Here is an 18,238-nt window from a genome sequence, read left to right as displayed (position 1 = left end):
AGCCACTGTTTCCAGAGCGTGGGTTGTATTTCTGGCTCCTATCCACCAGGGGGTGGTAGTAGGCTGCTAGAAGCTCATTACCATATTACACATTGAAAAGGTAGTAAACAAGTAAACAGCATTCCAGGATTGGGGTCAGTTACATTTAAATTATATTCAATTTAGAAAATAAACCAAAATTCCAAATCCAATTTTCTTCATTGCTTTTCAATTAAAGCATTTAAATTTACTTTCAGAATTGACTGAATTGAAATGGAATCGACCCACTGAGCACAGATCCACAGTATAGCCTGATGACTCATGTGATGACATGTTCTTACCATGAAGAAGATGCCAGACACAGAGACCATGAGTCTGCTGAGTTTGTCAGTGAAGGGCTGGAAGGGCTCCGGCTTGCCAGAGATAGGGTTTACTCTCTCTACTCGGGAGTACTTGGCTTCGAACTGGGGCCGCAGATTCTCCTGGGACAAACACACATACACTCCAGTATATCATACCAATAACTGATATTTCTGACTGGTCCAGTCATAGATACCCCTGACCCAGTCAATACTAGGACCGTATCCTAACTACAGTAGTACGTGCTCATGACATATCATATGGATCAACCACTGAATACCAGTGTTCATACAGTACCAGTCAACAGATTGGACACACCCTAGTCATTCCAGGGGCTTACATTATTTTGACTATTTTCTACATTGTAGAATAATAGTGAAGACATCAAAACTATGAAATAACACATATGGACTCATTTAGTAACCAAAAAAGTGTTAAACAAATCCAAATACATTTTATATTTTGAGATTCTTCAAAATAGCCACCTGCCTTGATGACAACTTTGTACACTCTTGGCATTCTCTCAACCAGCTTCATGAGGTAGTCACCTGGAATGCATTTCAATTAACAGGTGTGCCTTGTTAAAAGTTAATTTGTGGAATTTCTTTCCTTCTTAATGCATTTGAGCCAATCAGTTGTGTTGTGACACAGTTGGGGTGGTATACAGAAGACAGCACAATTTGGTAAAAGACCAAGTCCATATTATGGCAAGAACAGCTCAAATAAGCAAAGAGAAACGACAGTCCATCATTACTTTAAGACATGAAGGTCCATCAATCCGGAAAATTTCAAGAACTTTGAAAGTGCAGTCGCAAAAACCATCAAGCGCTATGATGAAACTGGCTCTCATGAGGACTGCCACAGGAAAGGAAGACCCAGAGTTACCTCTGCTGCAGAGGATAAGTTAATTAGAGTTACCAGCCTCAGAAATTGCAACCCAAATAAATGCTTCACAGAGTTCAAGTAACAGACAGATTTCAACATCCACTGTTCAGAGGCGACTGGGTGAATCAGACATTCATGGTCAAATTGCTGCAAAGAAACTATTACTAAAGGACACCAATAAGAAGAAGAGACTTGCTCGGGCCAAGAAACACGAGCAGTGGACATTAGACCAGTGGAAATCTGTCCTTTGGTTTGATGAGTCCAAATTTCAAATTTCTGGTTCCAATCGCCGTGTCTTTGTGAGATGCTGAGTAGGTGAACGGATGATTTCCGTATGTGTGGTTCCCACCGTGAAGCATGGAGGAGGAGGTGTGATGGTGTGTGGTTCCCACCGTGAAGCATGGAGGAGGAGGTGTGATCGTGTGTGGTTCCCACCGTGAAGCATGGAGGAGGAGGTGTGATGGTGTGTGGGTCCCACCGTGAAGCATGGAGGAGGAGGTGTGATGGTGTGTGGGTGTGGTTCCCACCATGAAGCATGGAGGAGGAGGTGTGATGGTGTGTGGTTCCCATCATGAAGCATAGAGGAGGAGGTGTGATGGTGTGTGGTTCCCACCATGAAGCATGGAGGAGGAGGTGTGATGGTGTGTGGTTCCCACTGTGAAGCATGGAGGAGGAGGTGTGATGGTGTGTGGTTCCCACCGTGAAGCATGGAGGAGGAGGTGTGATGGTGTGTTGTTCCCACCGTGAAGCATGGAGGAGGAGGTGTTATGGTGTGGGGGTGCTTTGCTGGGGACACTGTCAGTAATGTATTTAGAATTCAAGGCACACTTAACCAGCATGGCTACCACAGCATTCTGCAGCGATACGCCATCCCATCTGGTTTGCGCTTAGAGGGACTATCATTTGTTTTCAACAGGACAATGACCCAACACACCTCCAGGCTGTGTAAAGGCTATTTGATCAAGAAGGAGAGTGATGGAGTGCTGCATCAGATGACCTGGCCTCCACAATCACCCGACCTCAACCCAATTGAGATGGTTTGGGATGAGTTGGACCGCAGAGTGAAGGAAAAGCAGCCAACTAGTGCTCAGCATACGTGGGAACTCCTTCAAGACTGTTGGAAAAGCATTCCAAGTGAAGCTGGTTGAGAGAATGCTCTCATCGAGGCAAAAGGGTGGCTACTTTGAAGAATCTAAAATCTAAAATATATTTAGATTTGTTTAACACTTTTTTGGTTACTACATGATTCCATATGTGTTATTTCATAGTTTTGATGTCTTCGCTATTATTCTACAATGTAGAAAACAGTAAAAAATAAAGAAAAACCCTTGAATGAGTAGGTGTGTCCACACTGTTGACTGGTACTGTAAATGTACATGTCTTTGACATATCATATTAATATACCAGATATTGCTGACTAACCTCTTACTCTACCCAATCAACAGTTTCTAAATGACTTGACCGTATCATACGTAACATAATGACGTTATGTAGTAGTATTGTAGTAGTAGTATACATGACAAGAATCACATGATATCATATAAATAAAGCAGGTATTGGTGGATAGACCAACCTCTTCCTCCTCCCAGTCGATGAGGTCCCAGTCATACGTCAGCTCCGCCCTCCTCCTCTTCCAGAACTCCAGGAACACCGTGGCTACAGGGACAACATTCCAACAGAACACGGATAAATCAACATTCCATGGAATGACTGAATTGATTTATTCCTCTATGTAGAAAATAGAAATAGATTTATTATAATTGCAATGCAGCTTGACACAGAGGGTTCGAGTTACATATTGTCTCTTGGGGTTCCCCGACGTCTCTTGGCGGTGCCCAGCGTCAATATTTTTGACAATTGTGGGAGGGGCCACATTGATATTTAAATTCTCGAGGGGGAATAACTCTATGGCATATTCCCTAAACACAGAAACATTGGATACACAAGAGAATTATGGTGATTTCTAATACCGATTCGAATCGGCAGCAGAATTGGGCAGAATTTAAGTTTTTCCATGCCTGTTTGATTTGGCAGTCTCCTGTTCAGGATATAGTTTAACGTAGACTGACCCACTTCTCTGTTTAAAGAGGAGTAGACGAGGAAGAGCAGCCAATCAGATGGGCCGACCCATTTTTCATCTGAGCCTCATGTGCTGCAGGGCTGTTGCTTCCTGCTCGTCTACACTGCCACTAGAAAAGTCTGCCACTGTAACAACCAGTCTGATTGGACCAAGACTTACTGTCCACGTGTACACACGTTTTTTCCATACTGATGACCGAGACTTGGAAAGATGCCCTTACGAGACCAGACGGGTCTACTGTGACCCCAGACACACCAGTCACAACAGAGACTTCATTTACTGTGACCCCAGACACACCAGTCACAACAGAGACTTAATTTACTGTGACCCCAGACACACCAGTCACAACAGAGACTTCATTTACTGTGACCCCAGACACACCAGTCACAACAGAGGCTTCATTTACTGTGACCCCAGACACACCAGTCACAACAGAGACTTCATTTACTGTGACCCCAGACACACCAGTCACAACAGAGACTTCATTTACTGTGACCCCAGACACACCAGTCACAACAGAGGCTTCATTTACTGTGACCCCAGACACACCAGTCACAACAGAGACTTCATTTACTGTGATCCCAGACACACCAGTCACAACAGAGGCTTCATTTACTGTGACCCCAGACACACCAGTCACAACAGAGGCTTCATTTACTGTGACCCCAGACACACCAGTCACAACAGAGACTTCATTTACTGTGACCCCAGACACACCAGTCACAACAGAGGCTTCATTTACTGTGACCCCAGACACACCAGTCACAACAGAGACTTAATTTACTGTGACCCCAGACACACCAGTCACAACAGAGGCTTCATTTACTGTGACCCCAGACACACCAGTCACAACAGAGACTTCATTTACTGTGACCCCAGACAAACCAGTCACAACAGAGACTTCATTTACTGTGACCCCAGACACACCAGTCACAACAGAGGCTTCATTTACTGTGACCCCAGACACACCAGTCACAACAGAGGCTTCATTTACTGTGACCCCAGACACACCAGAGGCTTCATTTACTGTGACCCCAGACACACCAGAGGCTTCATTTACTGTGACCCCAGACACACCAGTCACAACAGCCCAGCAAGTTTCCCCTAAACCGGGGTGATTATTGAGCAGACCAGCCAAAGGGATGGGGTGATTATTGAGCAGACCAGCCTAAGGGACGGGGTGATTATTGAGCAGACCAGCCTAAGGGACGGAGTGATTATTCAGTAGACCAGCCTAAGGGACGGGGTGATTATTGAGCAGACCAGCCTAAGGGACGGAGTGATTATTCAGCAGACCAGCCTAAGGGACGGGGTGGGGTGTTTTATTCAGCAGACCAGCCTAAAGGACGGGGTGATTATTCAGCAGACCAGCCTAAGGGACGGGGTGATTATTGAGCAGACCAGCCTAAAGGACGGGGTGATTATTCAGCAGACCAGCCTAAGGGACGGGGTGATTATTTAGCAGACCAGCCTAAGGGATGGGGTGATTATTGAGCAGACCAGCCTAAGGGACGGGGTGATTATTTAGCAGACCAGCCTGAGGGACGGGGTGATTATTGAGCAGACCAGCCTGAGGGACGGGGTGATTATTTAGCAGACCAGCCTAAGGGACGGAGTGATTATTGAGCAGACCAGCCTAAGGGACGGGGTGATTATTGAGCAGACCAGCCTGAGGGACGGGGTGATTATTGAGCAGACCAGCCTGAGGGACGGGGTGATTATTGAGCAGACCAGCCTGAGGGACGGGGTGATTATTTAGCAGACCAGCCTAAGGGACGGAGTGATTATTGAGCAGACCAGCCTAAGGGACGGGGTGATTATTGAGCAGACCAGCCTGAGGGACGGGGTGATTATTTAGCAGACCAGCCTAAGGGACGGGGTGATTATTGAGCAGACCAGCCTGAGGGACGGGGTGATTATTCAGTAGACCAGCCTAGCTGGTGGATGGATCAATAGTACAGTGTGTTTGGTTGCAACAGCCTACAGTGAGTTTCCTATTGATCGTAATGAAGTCAGGGCCTCGGTCCCATAAGGCACCCTATTCTCATGGTCGATGGTCCCTGGTTAAAAGTAGGTCACTATAAAGGGAAAAGGGTACCATTTGGGACAAATCCTGGATGTTTTCCATTTCCTGTCCTGGAGGTGTGGACAGAGCTGAGGGAAGATTGCTTTGGATGGGCGTTAAGAGAATGATGCTGGTACACAGTCCCAACAGGAGCGGTGTTAGCTAACATCAGTGTGAGACTGTACTGTGTGGGTGTTTCCTCTCAAAGAGCACATGAACGCGCACACACACACACACACAGGGAGGCATGCAGACACACACACACACACACACACACAGGCAGGCAGGCACACACACACAACTTCTCCCTCCTGGGTGTTTCATTACTAATTACTATTAGACATAATTAGTAGGGGAGACTGGGGAACAAAGTAACAGTTTTAGAGTTTTACTTACTATGAAAATAACATTTGAGGCAGATTCATAATACTTTCATACAAACAACATACATGTATTTGGTACCGTTATACACGGTAACAAAGTTTCTAGGACCTACCTGTACAATTCAACCGACAGTGGTGGAAGTGACATGTCCACCTTGTATTTCTCACAGGGTTAATTGTAAACAGGCTGCGGGGTTAATTGTAACACTGTCTTCAATGGTAAAAAATCTTCCAAATATCAGTTTGATATCTAGATGAAAATACACAACTTTGTTTTATATATATACAGTACCAGTCAAAAGTTCAGACACAAGGGTTTTTCTTTATTTTTTACTATTTTCTACATTGTAGAATAATAGTGAAGACATCAAAACTATGAAATAACACATATGGAATCATGTAGTAACCAAAAAAGTGTTAAACAAATCAACATATTTTTTATATTTTAGATTCTTCAAAGTAGCCACCCGTTGCCTTGATGACACTCTTTGCATTTTCTCAAGCAGCTTCATGTGGTAGTCACCTGGTATGAATTTCAATGAACAGGTGTGTCTTGTTAAAAGTTAATTTGTGGAATTGATTTCCTTAATGCATTCGAGTCAATCAGTTGTGTTATACAGAAGATAGCCCTATTTGGTAAAAGACCAAGTCCATATTATGCCAAGAACAGCTCAAATGAGCAAAGAGAAACGACAGTCCATCATTACTTTAAGATATGGTCAGTCAACACAGAAAATTTCACGAACTTTGAACTTTGTTTCAGAGGAAAGGAAGACCCAGAGATACCTCTGCTGCAGAGGATAAGTTCATTAGTTACCAGGGTGGCTACTTTGAAGAATCTCAAATATAAAATATATTTGGATTGGTTTAACACTTTTTTGGTTACTCCCTGATTCCAGTTGTATTTTTCTTAGTTTTAATGTCTTCACTATTATTCTACAATGTAGAAAATAGTGAAAATAAAGAAAAACCATTGAATGAGTAGGTACACTACCTTTCAAAAGTTTGGGGTCATTTAGAAATGTCTTTGTTTCTGAAAGAAAAGCACATTTTTTGTCCATTAAAATAACATCAAATGGATCAGAAATACAGTGTAGACATTGTTAATGTTGTAAATGACGATTGTAGCTGGAAACGGCAGATTTAAAAAAATTGAATATCTACATAGGCCAAAGATGCCCATTATCAGCAACCATCACTCCTGTGTTCCAATGGCACGTTGTGTTAGCTAATCCTAGTATATCATTTTAAAAGGCTAATTGATCATTAGAAAACCCTTTTGTAATTATGTTAGCACAGCTGAAAACTGTTGTCCTGATTAAAGAAGCAATAAAACTGGCCTTCTTTAGACTAGTTGAGTATCAACATTTGTGGGTTTGATTATAGGCTCAAAATGGCCAGAAACAAAGACCAAAGAACACAATGCTGTGTACTACTCCCTTCACAGAACAGCGCAAACTGCCTCTAACCAGAATAGAAAGAGGAGTGGGAGGCCCTGGTGCACAACTGAGCAAGAGGACAAGTACATTAGAGTGTCTAGTTTGAGAAACAGATGCCTCACAAGTCCTCAACTGGCAGCTTCGTTAAAAAGTACCCACAGAACACCAGTCTCAACGACAACAGTGAAGAGGCGACTCTGGGATGCTGGCCTTCTAGGCAGAGTTGCAAAGAAAAATCTCAGACTGGCCAATAAAAATTAAATATTAAGATGGGCAAAAGAACACAGACACTGGAACGAGCAACTCTGCCTAGAAGGTCAGCATCCCGGAGTCGCCTCTTCACTGTTGACATTGAGACTGGTGTTTTGCGGGTACTATTTAATGAAGCTGCCAGTTGAGGACTTGTGAGGCGTCTGTTTCTCAAACTAGACACTCTAATGATCAAATAGCCTTTTTAAAATGATAAACTTCGATTAGCTAACACAATGTGCCATTGGAACACAGGAGTGATGGTTGCTGATAATGGGCCTCTGTACTCCTATGTAGATATTCCATAAAAAAATCTGCCGTTTCCAGCTACAATAGTTATTTACAGCATTAACAATGTCTACACTGTATTTCTGATCAATTTGATACTATTTTAACGGACAAAAAAATTGCTTTTCTTTTAAAAACAAGAACATTTCTAAGTGACCCCAAACTTTTGAACGGTAGTGTGTGTATATATATATATATATATATATATATATATTATTTATTTATTTAAACTTTATTTATTTAGTGTACATCCAAACGTATGACTGGTACTGTATATCCTGTATATATATTTTAGTAAATACAGGGACCCTAGCTATATGTTCGCTAAATAGAAATGTCTTATTAGGTAAATGACAAAGGACAAGTAGAATCATTGACATTCTAGATGTATTTTAAAGTGAATCGGGTTTCCGAGACAGTTTAACTTTCTACTGTATGTAAAAAAATGCTCTCCAGCTTTTGTGTTGATTTCTCAGGTGAATATGTTATTTGCTTGCCTTGGAGACGTATTAAAGCTCTAAAAGGATCAATAGATTCAATGTGGAAAACTGGTACAGCGGTGTAATGGTAAAGGGTGTGTCTGTGTGTATTTGTCCACGTTTTAAAGTGACCTTTTATTGTCCCCAGCACAAGGTGCACATGTGTAATGATTATTCTGTTTAATCAGGTTATTGATATGCCACACCTGTCAGGTGGATGGATTATCTTGACAAAGTAAATTTGTCCACAACATTTGAGAGAAATAAGCTTTTTGTGCAAATGGAACATTTCTGTGATCATTTATAGGTGTGTATTTGTCCACAAATGATTGAAAATAACCAAATCTATTGGATCATGGGAACTGAGCAAATATTTTTTTATATGTTTTTATGCTTTAGGGACTCCAAATAGACTGAACATAAAAATAAACGCAACAACTTCAAAGATTTAACTGAGCTAATGTTCATAGAAGGTAATCAGTCGATTGAAATACATTCATTAGGCCCTAATCTATGGATGTCACATGACTGGGAATACAGATACGCATCTGTTGGTCACAGATACCTTAAAAAAAAGAGGTAGGGGCGTAGATCAGAAAACCAGTCAGTATCTGGTGTGACCAGCATTTGCCGCGCAACACATCTCCTTCGCATAGAGTTGATCAAGCTGTTGATTGTGGCCTGTGTAATGTTGTCTCACTCCTCTTCAATGGCTGTGTGAAGTTGCTGTATCCAGAGCATCCCAAACATGATCAATGGGTGACATGTCTGGTGAGTACGCAGGCCATAGAAGAACTAGCACATTTTCAGCTTCCAGGAATTATGTACAGATCCTTGCGACATGGGGCCATACATTATCATGCTGAAACATGAGGTGAATGGCGGCGGATGAATGGCACGACAATGGGCCTGTGGATCTCGTCACGGCATCTCTGTTCATTCAAATTTCCATTGATAAAATGCAATTGTATTTGTTGTCCGTAGCTTATGTCTGCCCATGCCATAACCCCACCGCCACCATGGGGCACTTTGTTCACAATGCTGACATCAGCAAACCGCTCTCCCACACAACGCCATACATGCTGTCTGCCATCTGCCCGGTACAGTTGAAACCGGGATTCATTCATGATGAGCACACTTCTCCAGTGTGCCAGAGGCCATCAAAGGTGAGTATTAGCCCACTGAAGTCAGTTACGACGCCGAACTGCAGTCAGGTCAAGACCCTGGTGAGGACGACAAGCAAGCAGATGAGCTTCCCTGAGACGGTTTCTGACAGCTTGTGCAGAAATTCTTCGTTGTGCAAACCCACAGTTTCATCAGCTGTCTGGGTGGCTGGTCTCAGATCCCGCAGGTGAAGATGCCAGATGTGGAGGTCCTGGGATGGCGTGGTTACATGTGGTCTGCTGTTATGAGGCCGGTTGGACAACTGACAAATTCTCTAAAATTACGTTGGAGGCGGCTTATGGTAGAGAAATTATCATTCAATGGTGGACAATCCTGTAGTCAGCATGCCAATTGCACACTCCCTCAAAACTTGAGACGTCTCTGGCATTGTGTTGTGTGACATAACTGCGCATTTTAAAGTGGCCTTTTATTGTCCCCAGCACAAGGTGCACATGTGTAATGATCATGCTGTATAATCAGGTTCTTGATATGCCACACCTGTCAGGTGGATGAATTATCTTGGCAAAGTAAATTTGTCCACAACATTTGAGAGAAATAAGCTTTTTGTGCAAATGGAACAATTCTGTGATCATTTATTTCAGCTCATGAAACATGGGACCAACACTTTTTACATGTTGTGTTTATATTTTTGTTCAGTGTATCATAAAAGGTCTTTATAAATACATTTGATTCTACTTTTCCACAGCAGTAATAGAAAAGGCTGAGAGAGAGAGAGAGAGAGAGAGAGGCAGTGAGAGAGAGAGAGAGAGAGAGAGAGAGAGAGAGAGAGAGAGAGAGAGAGAGACAGAGAGAGAGAGAGAGAGAGAGAGAGAGAGAGAGAGAGGGGGAGAGAGAGAGAGGGAGAGACAGAGCGAGAGAGAGAGACAGAGAGAGACAGCGAGAGAGAGAGGCAGAGAGAGAGGCAGAGAGGCAGAGAGAGAGAGAGAAAGTGAGAGAGAGAGAGAGAGAGAGGCCACAGAAAAATACCAAATAATCTCTTTACCTACCCCATATTGCCATAAAGATAGCAAAGAACACAGTTCCTCCATTGTCGAAGAGATGGGTCACCTGCAAAAAGAAAACACATTGATCTACATAAACAATTTTCTTCCCGTTCTATTCATTGTAACTGGTAAATAATCAGTCCATCCAGGATTTTGCCATTCTGTGCTTGAAGATTTTTGTTGTTTTGTTTGCTAAATCAATTCCCCGCATATTTTGTGACTGCTTAAAAATGTCACCAATCAGGGCACAATAACCACAAAAACAAACAAAAAATGTAAAATCATCACAATATTACACATAAAACTGTCTGATCGTCACACTCCAACACGAGGGCTACGATTTTAACCAATCACCACACCTTTACAGCGTGAAATTGTCAAATAAAGTGACACGTCAACACAATGTCCCGCCCGTCAGTGCATATCTTGTGACAAATTGGACAAAACATCATTTGCCATGCCAAATGTCAGAACTGCAGTGGGAAAAGAAAGCAGATTCTAGAGCGACTGCATAATCAATACTCTCATAAAAATGTTTGCATGACTGCCGCTTTGGATAAAAGCATCTGGGGGACGGCATATTGTTGTCATTTACCCGCCGGAATGGGGCACCATCACTCGGAACATTTACAATATAATATCACAGCAAAACAAAACTGATTGTAATGATGCCCTTTCCACCAGTTTTGCCCACTTCACTTCTGCATGAAAATATATCCACATCACATCCACATACGTTGTGGCAGGTCATACAGCCGCTAAACCCCTCAAATTCAACTCTGGACCTTGAAGACACTTCCAATATTTTCGTTCTTTCTTCCCCTCTAATTAGAGACTGATTTAGACCTGGGACACCGGGTAGGTGTGATTCATTATCAGGCAGAACCTAAAAGCAGCAGTAGTCTGGACCTCACAGGGTAAGATTTGAATAACCCTGCATTAAGCATTTCTGTCATGACTGCTCAGCATAGCTTAACAATAACATGCATCGACTGTTGTGTGATTGATCCTCAGGGACATTAACAGTACTAGTTAACTGTTGTGTGATTGATCCTCAGGGACAGTAATAGTACTAGTTAACTGTTGTGTGATTGATCCTCAGGGACAGTAATAGTACTAGTTAACTGTTGTGTGATTGATCCTCAGGGACAGTAATAATACTAGTTAACTGTTGTGTGATTGATCCTCAGGGACAGTAATAGTACTAGTTAACTGTTGTGTGATTGATCCTCAGGGACAGTAATAGTACTAGTTAACTGTTGTGTGATTGATCCTCAGGGACATTAACAGTACTAGTTAACTGTTGTGTGATTGATCCTCAGGGACAGTAATAGTACTAGTTAACTGTTGTGTGATTGATCCTCAGGGACAGTAATAGTACTAGTTAACTGTTGTGTGATAGATACTCGGGGACAGTAATAGTACTAGTTAACTGTTGTGTGATTGATACTCGGGGACAGTAATAGTACTAGTTAACTGTTGTGTGATTGATACTCGGGGACAGTAATAGTACTAGTTAACTGTTGTGTGATTGATACTCGGGGACAGTAATAGTACTAGTTAACTGTTGTGTGATTGATCCTCAGGGACAGTAACAGTACTAGTTAACTGTTGTGTGATTGATACTCGGGGACAGTAATAGTACTAGTTAACTGTTGTGTGATTGATCCTCAGGGACAGTAACAGTACTAGTTAACTGTTGTGTGATTGATACTCGGGGACAGTAATAGTACTAGTTAACTGTTGTGTGATTGATACTCAGGGACCGTAATAGTACTAGTTAACTGTTGTGTGATTGATACTCGGGGACAGTAATAGTATTAGTTAACTATTGTGTGATTGATACTCAGGGAGAGTAATAGTACTAGTTAACTGTAGTGGTACTTCTGTTTACTATAGTAGTTCTACACCTACAGCATACCAGCATAGCGTTCTATTTTTAAACCTGTTAGCTCTAATTCCTCAGGGGTCTTACTAATCTCGGAAGCCACCAAATGTTGTGTGGCTAGCTAGCACATTTATGTTGGCGATCTCAAACTGTTAAGAGAGATTAGCATTTAATTGCCCTTTGCATAGGCACAGCTATTATATTCCACTCTGAGCTAACAGGGTGGAATAGAACAGAATAGAACAGAATAGAATAGAATAAAACAGAATAGAACAGAATAGAACAGAATAAAACAGAATAGAACAGAATAGAACAGAATAGAACAGAATATAACAGAATAGAACAGAATAGAACAGAATGAAACAGAATAGAACGGAATAGAACAGAATAAAACAGAATAAAACAGAATAGAATATAACAGAATAGAACAGAACAGAATAGAATAGAACGGAACAGAATAAAATAAAACAGAAAAAAATAGAATAGAACAGAATAGAACAGAATATAATAGAAAATAATTTAATAGAACAGAATAGAACAGAATAGAACAGAATGAAACAGAATAGAATATAACAGAATAGAACAGAATAGAACAGAATAGAACAGAACAGAACATAAGAGAATAGAACGGAACAGAATAAAATAAAACAGAAAAAAATAGAATAGAACAGAATAGAACAGAATATAATATAAAATAATTTAATAGAACAGAATAGAATGGAACAGAATATAATATAATAGAACAGAACAAAATGGAACAGAATATAATAGAACAGAATAGAACAGAATAGAATATAACAGAACAGAATATAATAGAACAGAACAGAATAGAACAGAACATAATATAATAGAACAGAATAGAATATAACAGAACAGAATATAATAGAACAGAACAGAATAGAACAGAACATAATATAATAGAACAGAATAGAATGGAACAGAATTTAATAGAACAGAACAGAATAGAACAGAACATTATATAATAGAACAGACTAGAATGGAACAGAATTTAATAGAACAGAATAGAATAAAATAGAACAGAACAGAATATAATAGAACATAATTTAATAGAACAGAATAGAACAGAATAGAATGTAACAGAATAGAACAGAATAGCTTAACGGTCTAATTACTGACCTTTGCATAGACACAGCTGTCACTGAGTTTCCAGGTGTTGCAGTTCTCCTCACACATAGGACACATGATAGTAGTGTTGGCCTCACAGATCTCTTTACTGAAGGGACAGACATAGGAAAACTTCATTAACATTTGAACCAGACATAGAGATCAGACATAAAGAGATCGAAATGTATTAAAGTTAAGGTTAGGGGTGTTAAGTTTAGGATTAAAGTTAAGGTTAGGGGTGTTAAGATTAGGTTTAAAGTTAAGGTTAGGGGTGTTAAGATTAGGTTCAAGGTTAGGGGGTTAGGGGTGTTAAGTTTAGGTTTAAAGTTAAGGTTAGGGGTGTTAAGTTTAGGTTTAAAGTTAAGGGGTTAAGGTTAAGGTTAAGGGTGTTAAGATTAGGTTTAAAGTTAAGGTTAAGGGTGTTAAGATTAGGTTTAAAGTTAAGGGGTTAAGGTTAAGGTTAAGGGTGTTAAGATTAGGTTTAAAGTTAAGGTTAAGGGTGTTAAGTTTAGGTTTAAAGTTAAGGGGTTAAGGTTAAGGTTAAGGGTGTTAAGATTAGGTTTAAAGTTAAGGTTAGGGGTGTTAAGTTTAGGTTTAAAGTTAAGGTTAAGGGTGTTAAGTTTAGGTTTAAAGTTAAGGTTAAGGGTGTTAGTTTAGGTTTAAAGTTAAGGTTAGGGGTGTTAAGATTAGGTTTAAAGTTAAGGTTAGGGGTGTTAAGTTTAGGTTTAAAGTTAAGGTTAAGGGTGTTAAGTTTAGGTTTAAAGTTAAGGTTAAGGGTGTTAAGATTAGGTTTAAAGTTAAGGTTAAGGGTGTTAAGATTAGGTTTAAAGTTAAGGTTAAGGGTGTTAAGTTTAGGTTTAAAGTTAAGGTTAGGGGTGTTAAGTTTAGGTTTAACGTTAAGGTTAAGGGTGTTAGTTTAGGTTTAAAGTTAAGGTTAGGGGTGTTAAGATTAGGTTTAAAGTTAAGGTTAGGGGTGTTAAGTTTAGGTTTAAAGTTAAGGTTAAGGGTGTTAAGATTAGGTTTAAAGTTAAGGTTAAGGGTGTTAAGTTTAGGTTTAAAGTTAAGGTTAAGGGTGTTAAGTTTAGGTTTAAAGTTAAGGTTAGGGGTGTTAAGTTTAGGTTTAAAGTTAAGGATAAGGGTGTTAAGATTAGGTTTAAAGTTAAGGTTAAGGGTGTTACGTTTAGGTTTAAGGTTAGGGGGTTAGGGGTGTTAAGTTTAGGTTTAAAGTTAAGGTTAAGGGTGTTAAGATTAGGTTTAAAGTTAAGGTTAGGGGTGTTAAGTTTAGGTTTAAAGTTAAGGTTAAGGGTGTTAAGATTAGGTTTAAAGTTAAGGTTAAGGGTGTTAAGTTTAGGTTTAAAGTTAAGGTTAAGGGTGTTAAGTTTAGGTTTAAAGTTAAGGTTAGGGGTGTTAAGTTTAGGTTTAAAGTTAAGGATAAGGGTGTTAAGATTAGGTTTAAAGTTAAGGTTAAGGGTGTTACGTTTAGGTTTAAGGTTAGGGGGTTAGGGGTGTTAAGTTTAGGTTTAAAGTTAAGGTTAAGGGTGTTAAGATTAGGTTTAAAGTTAAGGTTAAGGGTGTTAAGATTAGGTTTAAAGTTAAGGTTAAGGGTGTTACGTTTAGGTTTAAGGTTAGGGGGTTAGGGGTGTTAAGTTTAGGTTCAAGGTTAGGGGTGTTAAGTTTAGGTTTAAGGTTAGGCTTAGGGTTAATGTAAACCCTTTCAAATCTGCAGGCTGTATACACAAACTGTCAGATCAATAACAATATCATTGAGAGTTGTGGGGTGTCCTGACTGGCATCCTAATCTCTTTATAGTGCCATGACTTTTGACTAGGGCCCATAGGCTCTGTTGTTTACTATCTAGGGAATAGGGTATCATTCGGGATGCCTATAAGGGCTCGGGTCAAAGGGAAGAGGGTATCATTCGGGACGCCTATAAGGGCTCGGGCAAAGGGAAGAGGGTATCATTCGGGACGCCTATAAGGGCTCGGGTCAAAGGGAAGAGGGTATCATTCGGGACGCCTATAAGGGCTCGGGTCAAAGGGAAGAGGGTATCATTCGGGACGCCTATAAGGGCTCGGGTCAAAGGTAAGAGGGTATCATTTGGGACACAGAAACTCCGGTGTGGTGTGTCCTCCTGACTGACCTGACTTGGCTGGTGTCCATGGTAAGAAATCCGTAGAGGAAAACGAGGAGACCCACAAGAGCTGCCGGGATCAGCATGCCAGTGTACCAACCCAGCCAGGCAAAGTACAGCCCAATCTTCTCCCCAAAGTAACGCCTGGAGAGGAGAGTCCAATGAACAAGATAAATTAGCAAAAGCTAATCCCAACATGGTCGATCTTTAAATTCAGACCCAGCTGTATTTGCCTGGCAGTCAACAAGTACCGTGTAACCAACCAGGCAAAGAACAGGCGTGGCAGGGAACAAGTACCTTGTAACCAACCAGGCAAAGAACAGGCGTGGCAGTCAACAAGTACCTTGTAACCAACCAGGCAAAGAACAGGCGTGGCAGTCAACAAGTACCCTGTAACCAACCAGGCAAAGAACAGGCGTGGCAGTCAACAAGTACCCTGTAACCAACCAGGCAAAGAACAGGCGTGGCAGTCAACAAGTACCTTGTAACCAACCAGGCAAAGAACAGGCGTGGCAGTCAACAAGTACCTTGTAACCAACCAGGCAAAGAACAGGCGTGGCAGGGAACAAGTACCTTGTAACCAACCAGGCAAACAACAGGCGTGGCAGGGAACAAGTACCTTGTAACCAACCAGGCAAAGAACAGGCGTGGCAGTCAACAAGTACCTTGTAACCAACCAGGCAAAGAACAGGCGTGGCAGGGAACAAGTACCTTGAAACCAACCAGGCAAACAACAGGCGTGGCAGGGAACAAGTACCTTGTAACCAACCAGGAAAAGAACAGGCGTGGCAGTCAACAAGTACCTTGTAACCAACCAGGCAAAGAACAGGCGTGGCAGTCAACAAGTAACTTGTAACCAACCAGGCAAAGAACAGGCGTGGCAGTCAACAAGTACCTTGTAACCAACCAGGCAAAGAACAGGCGTGGCAGGGAACAAGTACCTTGAAACCAACCAGGCAAACAACAGGCGTGGCAGGGAACAAGTACCTTGTAACCAACCAGGAAAAGAACAGGCGTGGCAGTCAACAAGTACCTTGTAACCAACCAGGCAAAGAACAGGCGTGGCAGTCAACAAGTAACTTGTAACCAACCAGGCAAAGAACAGGCGTGGCAGGGAACAAGTACCTTGTAACCAACCAGGCAAAGAACAGGCGTGGCAGTCAACAAGTACCCTGTAACCAACCAGGCAAAGAACAGGCGTGGCAGTCAACAAGTACCTTGTAACCAACCAGGCAAAGAACAGGCGTGGCAGGGAACAAGTACCTTGTAACCAACCAGGCAAAGAACAGGCGTGGCAGTCAACAAGTACCCTGTAACCAACAAGGCAAACAACAGGCGTGGCAGTCAACAAGTACCTTGTAACCAACCAGGCAAAGAACAGGCGTGGCAGGGAACAAGTACCTTGTAACCAACCAGGCAAACAACAGGCGTGGCAGGGAACAAGTACCTTGTAACCAACCAGGCAAAGAACAGGCGTGGCAGTCAACAAGTACCTTGTAACCAACCAGGCAAAGAACAGGCGTGGCAGGGAACAAGTACCTTGTAACCAACCAGGCAAAGAACAGGCGTGGCAGTCAACAAGTACCCTGTAACCAACCAGGCAAAGAACAGGCGTGGCAGTCAACAAGTACCTTGTAACCAACCAGGCAAAGAACAGGCGTGGCAGTCAACAAGTACCTTGTAACCAACCAGGCAAAGAACAGGCGTGGCAGGGAACAAGTACCTTGTAACCAACCAGGCAAAGAACAGGCGTGGCAGTCAACAAGTACCTTGAAACCAACCAGGCAAACAACAGGCGTGGCAGGGAACAAGTACCTTGTAACCAACCAGGAAAAGAACAGGCGTGGCAGTCAACAAGTACCTTGTAACCAACCAGGCAAAGAACAGGCGTGGCAGTCAACAAGTAACTTGTAACCAACCAGGCAAAGAACAGGCGTGGCAGGGAACAAGTACCTTGTAACCAACCAGGCAAAGAACAGGCGTGGCAGTCAACAAGTACCCTGTAACCAACCAGGCAAAGAACAGGCGTGGCAGTCAACAAGTACCTTGTAACCAACCAGGCAAAGAACAGGCGTGGCAGGGAACAAGTACCTTGTAACCAACCAGGCAAAGAACAGGCGTGGCAGTCAACAAGTACCCTGTAACCAACAAGGCAAACAACAGGCGTGGCAGTCAACAAGTACCTTGTAACCAACCAGGCAAAGAACAGGCGTGGCAGGGAACAAGTACCTTGTAACCAACCAGGCAAACAACAGGCGTGGCAGGGAACAAGTACCTTGTAACCAACCAGGCAAAGAACAGGCGTGGCAGTCAACAAGTACCTTGTAACCAACCAGGCAAAGAACAGGCGTGGCAGGGAACAAGTACCTTGTAACCAACCAGGCAAAGAACAGGCATGGCAGTCAACAAGTACCCTGTAACCAACCAGGCAAAGAACAGGCGTGGCAGTCAACAAGTACCTTGTAACCAACCAGGCAAAGAACAGGCGTGGCAGTCAACAAGTACCTTGTAACCAACCAGGCAAAGAACAGGCGTGGCAGGGAGCAAGTACCTTGTAACCAACCAGGCAAAGAACAGGCGTGGCAGTCAACAAGTACCTTGTAACCAACCAGGCAAAGAACAGGCGTGTCAGGGAACAAGTACCTTGTAACCAACCAGGAAAACAACAGGCGTGGCAGGGAACAAGTACCTTGTAACCAACCAGGCAAAGAACAGGCGT

The 18,238-nt window shown here is 42.2% G+C and overlaps 1 protein-coding gene across 2 annotated transcripts in view; it reads right to left on the bottom strand.

Moving 5' to 3' along the window:
* LOC139406342 (anoctamin-3-like) overlaps nucleotides 1-18,238 on the bottom strand; it is a 147,183-nt gene that overhangs the window by 46,453 nt on the left and 82,492 nt on the right. For both annotated transcript variants that reach the window (XM_071148850.1, XM_071148849.1), the window contains 5 exons: nucleotides 15,529-15,663; nucleotides 13,401-13,497; nucleotides 10,379-10,439; nucleotides 2,798-2,880; nucleotides 321-461 (listed from right to left, as the gene is read on the bottom strand). In XM_071148850.1, coding sequence (XP_071004951.1) covers nucleotides 321-461; nucleotides 2,798-2,880; nucleotides 10,379-10,439; nucleotides 13,401-13,497; nucleotides 15,529-15,663 — 517 coding nt within the window. The remainder of the gene's footprint in view (nucleotides 1-320; nucleotides 462-2,797; nucleotides 2,881-10,378; nucleotides 10,440-13,400; nucleotides 13,498-15,528; nucleotides 15,664-18,238) is intronic.

Source organism: Oncorhynchus clarkii, chromosome 4 (genome assembly GCF_045791955.1).
Source record: "Oncorhynchus clarkii lewisi isolate Uvic-CL-2024 chromosome 4, UVic_Ocla_1.0, whole genome shotgun sequence".
Taxonomy (NCBI): Eukaryota; Metazoa; Chordata; class Actinopteri; order Salmoniformes; family Salmonidae; genus Oncorhynchus; species Oncorhynchus clarkii.
The sequence above is the reverse complement of the archived record's forward strand: the minus strand, read 5'-3'. Positions and strand labels throughout refer to the sequence as shown.